This window comes from Microcaecilia unicolor, chromosome 1 (assembly GCF_901765095.1).
Source record: "Microcaecilia unicolor chromosome 1, aMicUni1.1, whole genome shotgun sequence".
NCBI classification, from domain to species: domain Eukaryota; kingdom Metazoa; phylum Chordata; class Amphibia; order Gymnophiona; family Siphonopidae; genus Microcaecilia; species Microcaecilia unicolor.
In genome coordinates, this window is record NC_044031.1 from 301,115,793 (window position 1) to 301,130,068 (window position 14,276).

General features: G+C 48.0%; 1 protein-coding gene across 1 annotated transcript in view; it reads right to left on the bottom strand.

Annotated features, from left to right (window-relative positions):
* The window catches only part of PHLPP1 (PH domain and leucine rich repeat protein phosphatase 1), a 588,343-nt gene that overhangs the window by 86,832 nt on the left and 487,235 nt on the right, over nucleotides 1-14,276 (bottom strand). Inside the window, exons 11-12 of the mRNA XM_030207564.1 lie at nucleotides 9,296-9,496; nucleotides 459-621 (exon numbers count right to left, since the gene is read on the bottom strand). Coding sequence (XP_030063424.1) covers nucleotides 459-621; nucleotides 9,296-9,496 — 364 coding nt within the window. The remainder of the gene's footprint in view (nucleotides 1-458; nucleotides 622-9,295; nucleotides 9,497-14,276) is intronic.

Sequence of the window (14,276 nt, forward strand, 5' to 3'; positions counted from 1 at the left end):
AGCAATCAGAGTAGTGGTAGCTCAGCTTTGCCATCTTATATGCTTTAGGATGCTCAAGGCATGAACTCTTAACATAAGGCAGTGTGTGTTAAAGTGGCATCACATTTAGGAGATATCTGGGGCATAAACTCAAGACAACTACACCTACCTGTGTCTCTGGAACTCCACTGAAAACAAGCACTCTTCCCAATCTAACTTTCCCAGCCAAAGTAAATTAAGACGCTTTCTATTGACCATATACATTGTAGATATATATCAACAACTCACAGTATCAATGGAACACATCAGAGCTTCACATGCGAGTGTTCAGGAGATTCCCACAGAATACTTTGCATCCTTTACCATCTTTTAGCTATGTGTGAAGATTCAAATCCATCACAAACTTGAAATTCTCCAGTTTATAAATAAAAACCTGTCTCCTTCCCCTTCACACCCCCCCAAAAAACAAAGCTCTATACCTTAATCTCTGTGAGCTGCATGACTTCAGGGAAGACTTCGATACAGTTCGAATGAGCAATCACAGTATGCATGCGCCTGCAGTTCATGATGGTGGTAGGAATGGCTTTCAGTTTGTTCCCGCTAATATCAATCTCTTCCAGTTCTTCAAGCTTGGCCATTTTACTACAGGAGTAGGAAAAAAAGGGGGAGGGGTATAAGCAGCCGTTCATCTGTGCTATAAAATGAGCAGAACTACTTTGTGCACATCTTGCTGCACACTATTCTTTAACAATGTGCACCCAAATCCTATAGTGTATAACTGAAAAGGGGGTGTGGCCCATGGAAGATATATGGGCAGGTCAGGACAGATTTTGGAGCGCTATTTACTAGATCTAGTCCCTATGTGCGTATCTACAGTGTTTAGGTGCAAGTACTTAAACCAGCTCTATGGCTGGCACAAGTGCATTGAAGGCCTTTTGATTTTGTAAATGAAGGGTTTCTGTTTTAAAGTCTGTTTTCTCAGGTCTTAGCTCCAATTTATTGGATATGATTTAATTTATTAAAAAACTTACTAACCCATCTTTCACAATGTATCAAAGCAGTTCACATAAGGGAAAATTAGGTTCTTACCTTGGTAATTTTCTTTCCTTTTGTCATAGCAGATGAAGCCATTACGTATGGGTTATGTCCATCAACCAGCAGGGGAGATAGAGAGCACTCAAACTTTCACAGTGCCCTCTTGGCCAGCTAGCTCCACTGCCTCTTCAGTATTTGAAGCTTCCAAAGCAGTATGGCAAACCGCAATGGGAATCACAAGAGTTTTCCTCACAGCGAACGATGGCCCATCACAAGGGCATCTCTCTATATAAAACGCACCTCCAACGTTCTATGAAGCCTCTTTTAGCCAAAAGTGAAGGGGGTGAGATCGCATTGTGTCTGCCCCGCCCACGCGTCAAACGTGATGACGTCGAGGGCGGAGCAATGACACTCAACCAATCGCATCGCTCGGCAGCGAAGCGTCAGGGAAGGAGGCGGCGCTCTCGACGTCTAGCCTTCCCTTCGCTGTGTTCCGCCTTCTTCTGACGTCAAGGATGACGTCAAAAGAAGGCGGAACACAGCGAAGGGAAACCTACACGTCGGGAGCGCCGCCTCCTTCCCTGATGCTTCGCTGCCGGAACCGCCACGGAGGTACATTTTAAAAGAAGAAAAAAAAAAAAAAAACGGATGCATGGATGCGAAGGGGGGGAGAAGAAGAGGGCGGGCCAGGCTGGGACATGGGAGAGAGAGGAGCATGGATGCGAGGGGGGGGTCATGGAAGGGAGAGAGGGGACTTGCTGGAAAAGGATGAATGGAGGCGGCAGGGGACAGAGGAGCATGGATTGCAGGGCAGGCCTCAGGCAGAGAGGGGAAATGCTGGATAGGGATGAATGGAGGGGGCAGGTGACAGAGTAACATGGATGGCCATGGATTGGGACGGCAGGGCTCAGGGAAAGGGGAATTGCTGGATAGGGATGAATGGAGGGGACAGATGGGCATGGATGGATATGGATTGCAGGGCAGGCCTCAGGCAGAGAGGGGAAATGCTGGAAAGGGATGAATGGAGGGGGCAGGGGACAGAGTAACATGGATGGCCATGGATTGGGAGGGCAGGGCTCAGGGAAAGGGGAATTGCTGGATAGGGATGAATGAAGGGGACAGATGGGCATGGATGGATATGGATTGCAGGACAGGCCTCAGGCAGAGAGGGGAAATGCTGGAAAGGGATGAATGGAGGGGGCAGGGGACAGAGGAGCATGGATTGCAGGGCAGGCCTCAGGCAGAGAGGGCAAATGCTGGATAGGGATGAATGGAGGGGGCAGGTGACAGAGTAACATGGATGGCCATGGATTGGGACGGCAGGGCTCAGGGAAAGGGGAATTGCTGGATAGGGATGAATGGAGGGGACAGATGGGCATGGATGGATATGGATTGCAGGGCAGGCCTCAGGCACAGAGGGGAAATGCTGGAAAGGGATGAATGGAGGGGGCAGGGGACAGAGTAACATGGATGGCCATGGATTGGGAGGGCAGGGCTCAGGGAAAGGGGAATTGCTGGATAGGGATGAATGAAGGGGACAGATGGCCATGGATGGATATGGATTGCAGGACAGGCCTCAGGCAGAGAGGGGAAATGCTGGAAAGGGATGAATGCAGGGGGCAGGGGACAGAGGAGCATGGATTGCAGGGCAGGCCTCAGGCAGAGAGGGCAAATGCTGGATAGGGATGAATGGAGGGGGCAGGTGACAGAGTAACATGGATGGCCATGGATTGGGACGGCAGGGCTCAGGGAAAGGGGAATTGCTGGATAGGGATGAATGGAGGGGACAGATGGGCATGGATGGATATGGATTGCAGGGCAGGCCTCAGGCAAAGAGGGGAAATGCTGGAAAGGGATGAATGGAGGGGGCAGGGGACAGAGGAGCATGGATGGCCACACACACACACTCTCTATCACACTGTCTCTCACATACACACTTGCACACACTCTCATTCTCACACTCACACCCAGACTCACTCTCTCTCACACACTCACACTTTCACTCTGACTCTCAAACAGTCACTCTCACATACACTCTCCCAAACATACACACTCCGAGGAAAACCTTGCTAGCGCCCGTTTCATTTGTCTCTGAAACGGGCCTTTTTTACTAGTGAACTCATAAAGGAGGGAATGCACATCCTCCTGGAGGGAATAAACATCCTCCTTATTGTATAAGTGGAGGGGAACACACGTGCCTCCTGGAGGGAATCACACATCCTCCCAACACACTGGAGGGAATGAACTCATCCTCCTATTTATAGAACTGGAGGGGAACACACGCGCCTCCTGGAGGGAATCACACATCCTCCCAACACACTGGAGGGAATGAACACATCCTCCTAAATTTAAACTGAACATGAATCCTGAAGACTGTTTTCCAACTTTCTCCCAAGGAAGGAACTTCAGGAAATTAGAACAGAACCTGGAAAACAGATTCACAGCATACAGACAATCATACAGGGAGGGCTCATGGCTTCATCTGCTATGACTAAAGGAAAGAAAATTACCAAGGTAAGAACCTAATTTTCCCTTCCTTGTCATCAAGCAGATGAAGCCATTATGTATGGGATGTAACAAAGCAATCCCTAGATAGGGTGGGAACAAGCCACACCACGCGCTAGCACTTGTGCACCAAAACGCGCATCCCTCCTGGCAGCCACATCCAGCCTGTAATGTCGGGCAAAGGAGAGCTTAGAAGTCCATGTTGCTGCACTGCATATCTCTTGAAGAGAGAGTGCTCCAGTTTCAGCCCAAGAGGAAGAAATCGCTCTAGTAGAATGTGCCTTAAAGGCTACAGACCGGCCAGCAGATAAGCTGAAAAGATAGTTTCTTTGAGCCAGCGGGCAATAGTGGCTTTAGACGCTGGAGACCCTCTGCGAGAACCGGATAGCAAAACAAACAGATGATCAGAAGTCCTGAAAGAGTTAGTAACTCGCAGATACTGCAGCAGAGTCCTGCGCACATCCAAAAGGTGCAGCTGCCCAAAAGATTCTGGAAACTCTTCCTCTGAAAAAGAGGGCAAGAAAATAGGCTGGTTTAAGTGAAAGGCTGAAACCACCTTAGGCATAAAGGAAGGCACGGTCCGAACCGTGACTCCGGACTCTGAAAATTGCAGAAATGGGTCTCTACAAAACAACGCCTGGAGCTCTGACACCCGTCTCGCCGAGGTAATGGCCACCAGAAAAACGGCCTTCAGTGTCAAGTCTTTCTCCGATGCTCGCGAAGCGGCTCAAAAGGAGATGCCTGCAGGGTTTTCAAAACTAGCCCCAGGTTCCAAGCTGGACAGGGTGCTCGCACTGGAGGTCGGAGCCGAAGCACCCCTCTAAGAAACAGTGCCACATCTGGGTGAGCAGCCAAAGACACGCCTTCCACCTTACCACGAAGGGAGGCCAACGCTGCCACCTGCACCCGCAGGGAATTATAGGCCAAGCCTTTTTGTACACCTTCCTGCAAAAAGTCCAGAATCGGCGAGACAGGAGCCCGCATTGGAACAATGGCTCTGGAAGCACACCAAGACTCAAACAGGCACCAAAACCTGGCATAAGCCACGGAAGTGGACCGCTTGCGGGCTTGCAGGAGAGTGGAAATAACTTTATTGGAATAACCTTTATCCCTCAATTGCGCCCTCTCAATAGCCATGCCGTAAGACCAAAGCGGCCAGCGTCCTCCATGGCTACCGGTCCCTGAGTCAACAGGTTCGGTACCAGAGGTAACGGCAGAGGAGCCTCCAGGAGCATCTGTCGGAGGTCTGCATACCAAGGTCTCCTTGGCCAATCCGGGGCGATGAGGACCACTTCTCCTGGGTGCAGCCGAATCCGCAAGAGCAGGCGCCCTATCAAGGGCCATGGGGGAAACACAAAGTAGACCCGGAGGCCAGGGTTGAGCCAAGGCATCCAACCCCGCCGAGCGAGGATCTCTCCGTCTGCTGAAGAAGCACGGGACTTTGGTATTGGCACTTGTCGCCATTAGATCCATCACGGGCTTGCCCCATTTGGCACAGATCTGCAGGAATACTTCGTCTGCCAGATTCCATTCTGCTGGATCGATCTGATGCCTGCTCAGATAATCGGCTTGCACATTGCTCTGACCTGCAATATGAGCTGCCGACAGACACTGAAGATGCAGCTCGGCCCAGTGGCAAATCAGTTCGGCCTGCGCGGCTAGTGCTCTGCACCTTGTTCCGCCTTGTCGATTTATATAGGCCACCGTTGTCGTGTTGTCCGACATCACTCTGATAGCCAATCCATCCAGGGTCACTTGAAAGGCCAGAAGCGCCTGAAACACCGCTTTCAACTCTAGGCGGTTGATGGACCACTCCGACTCCTCGGGTGTCCATAGACCCTGGGCATGCTTCCCCTTGCAGTGTGCGCCCCAGCCCTTCAGGCTGGCATCTGTTACCACTAGACACCAAACGGGGAGCGTCAGCGGCATTCCTCGCCGCAGCATGCTGTCCGAGAGCCACCACTCCATGCTGAGACGGGCCGCAGGGAGCCAAGTAAGTCTGCATTGGTAATCCTGAGAAATAGGAGACCATCTCCGGAGTAGGGAATACTGTAGAGTTCTCAGGTGCGCTCTCGCCCAGGGTACCACTTCCATCGTGGCTGTCATCGATCCCAGCAGCTGGACAATGTCCCAAGCTCGCGGGCGGGGCAACCTCAGGAGCAGACGGACCTGATTCTGAAGCTTGCACCGCCTTAGCTCGGGTAGGAACACATAGCCCGAGACTGTGTCGAACCTGGCCCCCAAAAACTCTAGAGATTGTGAAGGGGACAAGTGACTTTTGGCCATATTGACGACCCAGCCTAGAGATTGCAGTACCGAGACCACTCTGGCTGTAGCTTGTAAGCTCTCTGTTGCAGAGTCTGCTCTGATGAGCCAGTCGTCTAGGTACGGGTGAACCCTGATACCTTCTCGCCTGAGAAAAGCAGCTACTACCACCATTACACCTTCGAAAAGGTTCGGGGAGCTGTGGCGAGGCCAAAAGGCAAGGCCCTGAACTGGAAATGTTTTCCCAACACCGCAAACCTCAGAAACTTCTGGTGCGGGGGCCAAATCGGAATGTGCAAGTAAGCTTCTTTCAGGTCTAGAGACGTGAGAAACTCTCCTGGCTGAACCGCCGCAATGACGGAGCGCAGGGATTCCATGTGGAAATGCCGCACTCTCAAGGACTTGTTCACTTCTTTTAAGTCCAGAATAGGGCGAAAGGACCCACCTTTTCGTGGCACCACAAAGTAGATGGAGTATCGGCCGCAGCCTTGCTCGGCGGGAGGCACCGGGGTCACTGCCCCTAACTGAATCAGACCTTGTAAAGTCTCCTCCACCGCCGCCCGTTTGATGGCAGAACCGCATCGGGACTCCACAAACACGTCTCTTACTGGGGCGTTGAATTCTATTCTGTATCCATCTCTGATCAGGTCCAGAACCCACTGATCTGAGGAAATCTTGGCCCACTCCTCGACAAAGAGGGAAAGCCGTCCTCCGATGACAGGCATCGAGGAGAGGGCCGGCGCACCATCATTGAGAGGGTCGCCCCTGAACTCCTGGTCTTGAGTCACCAGCTGCGGAACGCTTGTCCGAGCAAAAGGAGTTCCTCTGCTGACCACGGGCACGAGAAGTGAACCCAGCAGAACGCCCCGGGCGGTACCTTCTAGCTTCACGGAAGCGAGGAGTGGACTGCCTGGCCCTTAGAGGAAGGCCTCTGCCTATCTTCGGGCAAGCGCTGAGGTTTTGGATCACCCAGGCCTTTCACAATTTTCTCTAACTCCTCACCAAATAGGAGAAGTCCTTGAAAAGGCAACTTCACCAACCTTTGCTTAGAGGCCATGTCCGCTGCCCAGTGTCGTAGCCACAGACGACGGCGAGCTGCCACTGCTACTGCCATTTGTTTAGCCGAAGCTCTGACAAGGTCATAAAGGGCATCAGCCAGAAAGGACAAGGCCACCTCCATCCGCGGAGCCACATCCAAGAAGGGCTCCGTTCCATCTCCGGGCTGAGCCACTGCCTGCTGCAGCCAAGCTAGGCAGGCTCTCACAGCATAACAGCTGCATGCAGACGCCCGAACAGTGAGACCTGCAATTTCAAAGGACCGTTTCAACGCTGTTTCCAGCCTACGGTCTTGAACATCCTTCAGGGCAACACCTCCTTCAACAGGGAGGGTAGTTCTCTTTGTCACTGCAGTGACTAGGGCATCCACTGTAGGCATTTGAAAACGAGCCATATGTCCCTCACGCAGAGGGTATAACTGCCCCATAGCCCTGGAAACTCTCAAAGGTCCCTCGGGGTCAGCCCACTGAGCCGAAACAAGCTTTAGGATGGAGTCATGCAAAGGGAAGGCCCGAGCAGCTTTCTTGGTACTAGCCATCCTGGAATTACCCGAGGAGGCCATGCCACTGTCAGGATCTTCAATTGAGAGGGCCTGCAAGGTATCTGAAATAAGCGCTGGCAGCTCATCACGGTGGAAAATCCTCACCGCGGAGAGATCATCCAGATCCTGTGGTAAATCCGCACCTGACTCTGGTTCCTCAGACCAAGAACGTCTGTCAGAATTCTCCGAATCCTCACACCCCGACCACGGGGGGGGGGGGGGGGGGGGGGGGGGGGGGAAGGTGTACCACAATCTGAAGGGGAATTAACCCTTCTGCGCTTATCTTTAGGCCAAGCATCCGGGAAAAAAGCCTCACTGGGCAGTCCCAGGCCAGAATCCATCGGGGGGGGGGGGGGGGGGGCAATCAGAGGAGCCTCAGGCGACCCTTGAGGAAGGGCTCTTTTCATCATGTATGCTTTATGCAGCAAAAGCACAAAATCCGGGGAGAAAATCTCACCCTGGGCACCCAAATCCTGTCCGGTGCTAGCCACTCCTGAAATAACCTCATCTCGAGGTTCCCCACCCGGCTCAGGTCTCTCCGTGTCCACGGAGGCCGCGCCATGCGGTGTAAGCAAAATGGCGCCCGCTGCCAGCTCAGAGCGGGAAGAAACATCGCTCGCCATGCTCGGGCTGGCTCCTACGCCAATACAGCACGATTTACAGAGCCCTGCTGATTTGCGCTTGCCACAAGTGGAACAGCGCTTTACATTGTCCGCAGCCATCGCCGAAAAACGGCGGTAAAATCCAAAATGGCGGTTTCGCGCCAAAATCGCCCCGATCGCAGGCCCACCCCGGAGGAGTTGGAAAACACTCTTACCTCAAAGGATCTAGTGTACAACTACGATCCTGCTGAAAATCAGGTCAAAAACCTCTGTTCCAGCGTCTCTGCGTTTAAAAACGCGACGCAACTTTTTTTTTTTTAAGCTGTGAGGAAAGCAGAGGTATTGAAGACTCCGGAGACTCAGATGAGTGGGAATGGCAGGGAAAGGGCGAACCTATATGGTTGCAACCACTGTTGGTGGGTAAGGACAGGGAAAACAAGGCAATATGTCCACATCCACAGAGGTATGGGTAAGGCAGGGAAAGGGCTAACCTATGTGCCTTTAAAGTGAAGCTGCTATAGCCTCCAACACCCCGGTTAACAACTGGCAAGCCAGGAACCACCTCCCGGCAGATTTTTCTGGAGCTCGAACAAGCTGCAGCCACCCTGCTAAGGGAGATAGAGAATACTGAAGAGGCAGTGGAGCTAGCTGGCCAAGAGGGCACTGTGAAAGTTTGAGTGCTCTCTATCTCCCCTGCTGGTTGATGGACATAACCCATACGTAATGGCTTCATCTGCTTGATGACAAGGAAATAAAGAATACATGTTAATGAATTAATGGTACAATTGGGTTTTATTTCCTTTTGTAGCTGTCTGATTTTGTCATGTATTTTATTATGTTTTTAAACTTTGTAATTCACTAAGGGAAAAAAATTGTTCTCAAATTAGAAGTATATCCATTTTTTTCAAAGAAACTAATAAAAATAACCCTTCTAAAAAGTTGTCTCTAGACTAGCCCTCAACTGCAAGCTCAAAAAAGGAGAAGAAAATTGTTGGACCTCATAAAAAAGTTATGTCTCATTCTCTTGTTTTTTAAAGATTTTTTTAAGCAGTGTTATGTCAAAAAATATTGAAACAGATTGTTCTCACTTCAAATGTATACGGCACGACATTTAGGAAATTTTCTTGTTACTTATATTTTTTTTATTTTTATGATGTATACTTTGATGTACTTTAATTTCTCGTATGTATTGCTATTTACTCTGTGTAATGCAATTTGGATTGGACTTTATTTAGAGAAGGTGATAGAGAAATACTCTGACATGATTATGCTTCCTTGCAAAAGACGAGGGAAGGATGAGAAAGCTCCTGACCTTGCTGGAAACGTCTGCAGGCGGTTGTAGGCCATATGCAAGATCTTCAGATGTGGGTGACCCGTTAGCAGTGGCACGCACTTGTCTGTGAGGTTGTTGTTGGTCACATACAACTCTTGTAATACACTGTGTGTTTCCTCCGAGAGCGAGGCGGGAGGAAGGGTTTCCAATTTGTTAGCGGAGGCATTAAGACATCTCAGGCTGAAACAAACAAAAGTTCAGCTGTTAAGGCTAGTATGAGTGATCTTTCATTACAACCTCTCCCATCTTTCATCTTCCACAATTGGCACAGCAGAATCTTTTTGTAAAGTACTGTGAGGACTGTTAGTATCCTATGTCTCCTGTGGTCATGCCCAAACAACGGATAGGTTTTATTTACATTTAGCTCTCACCTTTTCAGTAGTAACTCAAGATGAGTCATTCAGGTACAGTAAGTATTTTTCTGTCCACAGAAGGCTCACAATCTAAGGAGTCCTTTTACTAAGCTATGCTAAAATGTTGCTGGTGGTAGTTTTAGTGCATGGGTTTCCCGCAAACTCTGACCAGTTTTCAGAGTGGCTCTAAAATGGACGAAATTCTATTTCTGCCATTACTGCCTGAGCCCTTACTCCCTCCTACTTAGTAGGCAGTAAGGGTTCATGTGCTACTCATGCAGTAATCAGACAGTGAGTGGCAATGTGACCATGCTGCTCAATTACCGCTGGGACACTTACTCCCTTGTCCTAGAAAATAAAAGTTATTTTCTAGTGAGGAAAACAGTATGCACTGAACTCAAATACTGTGGGGCGCCCCATAGTAGTGCTGATTCTGCGCACACTACCCACGCAGTAGCCCTACCGCCACTTTGTAAAATGGCCCTAAGTTTGTACCTGAAGTAATGGAGGTTTAAGTGACTTGATCAAGAAGAGAAGAAGCAGAAGGATTTAAATCTGGCTGCCCTGATTGTCAGCTTGGTGCTCTAATCACTAGGAGGCTACTCCAATCCTTTTTAATGAACTAACTCCTGAAAGCTAGTCAATAATATTTTAAGTTAGTCTAAATGTAAAAGCTGTTACCTTTTTTTTATCACATATGCTTCACACCCTGGCTCCCACCCCTCTAGTTTTGCATGTGTATATATTTCAAATTTTTCCTTCGATTTCTGTCCACCATTCCTTTCTCACTGCCTTTATGGGTCTACTCCAGGATAACCCAACAATTCTAGCAGCTTAGCATGTTTGAAATCAAGTTTCTTCTGCCACAGCTCTCCTCATCCCACTTTGCATCTCAGCTAGTACCTTTTCTACTTATCTTTCCTCAAGCCTGGCTGCCACTATGACCTGCGGATAGTGAAAGGACACTTATCAATAGCAAGTGCTGGAGAAAAGGGAAGAGTCAGTCTTACAAAATCTCTGACTATACCTCAGTTCTTTAGGAATCCATTTTACTGCAAGATACATAGTAACATAGTAACATAGTAGATGACGGTAGAAAAAGACCTGCACGGTCCATCCAGTCTGCCCAACAAGATAACTCATATTTGCTGCTTTTTGTGTATACCCTACTTTGATTTGTACCTGTGCTCTTCAGGGCACAGACCGCATAAGTCTGCCCAGCACTATCCTCACCTCCCTACCACCAGCCCTGCCTCCCAACCACCGGCTCTGGCACAGACCGTACAAGTCTGTCCAGCACTATCCCCGCCTCCCAACCACCAGTCCCGCTTCCCATCACCGGCTCTGGTACAGACCGTATAAGTTTGCCCAGCCCTATCCCCGCCTCCCAACCACCAGCCCTGCCTCCCGATCTTGACTAAGCTCCTGAGGATCCATTCCTTCGGCAAAGGATTCCTTTATGCTTATCCCACGCATGTTTGAATTCCGTTACTGTTTTCATTTCCACCACCTCCCGCGGGAGGGCATTCCAAGCATCCACTACTCTCTCCGTGAAAAAATACTTCCTGACATTTTTCTTGAGTCTGCCCCCCTTCAATCTCATTTCATGTCCTCTCGTTCTACCACCTTCCCATCTCCGGAAAAGGTTCGTTTGCGAATTAATACCTTTCAAATATCTGAACGTCTGTATCATATCACCCCTGTTTCTCCTTTCCTCCAGAGTATACATGTTTAGTTCAGCAAGTCTCTCCTCATACATCTTGTAACGCAAATACCATACCATTCTCGTAGCTTTTCTTTGCACCGCTTCAATTCTTTTTACATCCTTAACAAGATACAGCCTCCAAAACTGAACACAATACTCCAGGTGGGGCCTCACCAACGACTTATACAGGGGCATCAACACCCCCTTTCTTCTGCTGGTCACACCTCTCTTTATACAGCCTAACAACCTTCTAGCTACGGCCACCGCCTTGTCACACTTATTTTCTATCTAAGGGGAAACGCTCAGTAAATAGGACCCTTAATTAAATGCTATCCCTCTCTAAACTTTTTTAAATTTGAATTTAATGCAGCATTTCTATTTCACTTAACCAGCAGGAGCTCAAGGTGGAGCACAGAGAAAAAAAATAAAAAAATTAATAACCCAATAAAAGTACAATACAAATTAATACTATATGGCACTGCCGCCAGCCAAGAAAAAGAGAAGTCAGGTGAAAGCAGGACTGTGAACTGAGCACAGGAAAGCTAGGCACAGCCTGCAGGGAAGCAGATGAGACAGGAAACCCAGAGCACAGGCCTACCCAAAAAAAAGCTTAGGTCTGCAAATGAGGGTCTGAAAGTCATGCACTGAGAGATCCTGCTGCTTCTAACGGAGGTTCAGAAGAGCCTGTGTGTACTGGGAATCTTACGCTGCTAGTACTTGACACACAGCATAAATTGGCACAAGAAAAATCTCAGAGCTTTCTACAAAGCTGGAGACAGGAAGAGAACAAGAACAGTTTGTCTAAGTCAACTGGCCTATAGCATGATTAACCCATAAGGTTTTTTACTCATCACCTCTGAACTTGGCCTGCCAGCTCCCCTGCTGTCCCCTATAATAAATTATGAGTATGAAATGCATGGATGGCATTTCACACCAACTCTTCATTAGTATGGCAAAGAGCTGGAGGGCAGAACAGAAAGGACAAGCTGTACAAACAGGCAAAGAAAGGTACAAACTGGAAAAGAAAGGTACAAACTGACCCTGGAGTGTACAAAAAACCTTGGTAACGGCACAAGACAACTTGTGTCTCCAAAGACACAACGGCATGTGTATTGCTGCTTATGAAGGGGTGAAAAATGATCATGTTGGAAGACCATTCAAATGATTTCTTAAAACATGTTCAGTTCCATAAGGCACATGATATACACGAGCATTTCCATTTTATTCTCTACTGCTAAGAAACAAAAACCACAAAAAGTCAAATTATCTTCAAGGGAACCTTCAACCATAACAATCATGCTGCAAAATGAAAATCTTTGTGTTGTCCTATACTCTAGTCATACCTGCTGGTAACAAGTTTAAATCATATCTGCTGGTAACAAGTTTAAATCATACAAAGTATAAATCAGCAAGGAGTTTGTTTGGTAACAGCATTAAATGGCGACATCAGCTCTCCACTCTGCGGCAGAGATTAGCTATTGATTTGGGTTCTATTCAATACTCAGAGGCTTCCGTTCATCGGGTAAATCTCTCTTATCTGTACCCCTTCTCCTCCACTGCCAACTCCAGACTCCATTCCTTTTATCTTGCTGCACCATTCGCCTGGAATAGACTTCCTGAGTGAGTACTTTAAGCTTAATCTCTGGCCGTTTTCAAGTCTTCAAACTTAAATGCATGATCCCTGCAACACAACAAACCTAAAGTACGTAATGGACAAAACAACTCTTCCATTGTATGTTTCCCTAATGTGGCTATGCCACATGAACTTTATTTTACCACTACATCACTTTGTATTTGTTCTCTCCGGTACTATGTAAGCCACATTGAGCCTACAAATAGGTGGGGAAATGTGGGATACAAATGTAACAAACAAACAAATAAATAAATAAAAGCCCACCTTTTTGAAGTTGCTTTTAACTCCTAACTCCTATTCACACTTGTTTAGTACCCATGTCTGTTTTATCATTCCCACCTTAAGTAATTCCCTTATTTGTCTGTCTTCATTAGATTGTAAGATCTGTCGAGCAGGGACTGTCTCTTACATGTTCAGTATACAGCGCTGCATACATCTAGTACTGCTATAGAAATGTTAGTAGTAATAGTGATACTTAGCCTGCATGACCCCCAGGGTGCCACCTGCCTCAGGCTAATGCACAAACGTTTACTCAGAATTTGTAATTTAAATTAGAGATTATAACAAAGTAATAAGTATATATATATTCTCTTAGGCTTCCATAGCTGGTGTCATAATTATTTTGGTTTCTGGATAGCCCAAGCCTTCCTCGTCCCTGTAAGTGGAATCAAAGTTTCAGCCATTATGCTGTGGTTTTCTTTATGGCATACTGTGAGGTCTGCTTGTCCTGTCTGTCCTAATTAGATTGTAAGCTCTGTCGAGCAGGGACTGTCTCTCTTCATGCTCAAGTGTACAGCGCTGCATACGTCTAGTAGCGTTATAGAAATGGTAAGTAGTAGTAGTAGTCTGCTGCTTGTCTTTATATAGCGGGTTCTCAAAACTGATTGGTTGGAGTTTGAGGTGGGTGGTTTCCTCAGGAAGGGAGGAGATTTTGGCAAGAAATATATATATAAAAAGTTAGAAAGCAGTTTCTTGATGTAGTTATATTTTATTACTGTTTAGAAACCAGATTTTATTTGGTACCTCAGAGATTTTAGCTGTGGTTAGTTAAAATTTAATGCCAAGAAGTGCAGAGTGATGCACTTGGGGTGAAGAAATCCAAAAGAGATGCACCAGATAGGATGGGAAAGATTGGTAAGCTTGGCTAAGGACAGGGACCTTGGGGTGATGGGTGTCTGGTGTCCGAGGAACTCAAGGTGACGAAACAATGTGACAAGTTGGTGACTACGGCCAGAAGGATGCTAGGCTGCACAGAGTGGGGTATAACCA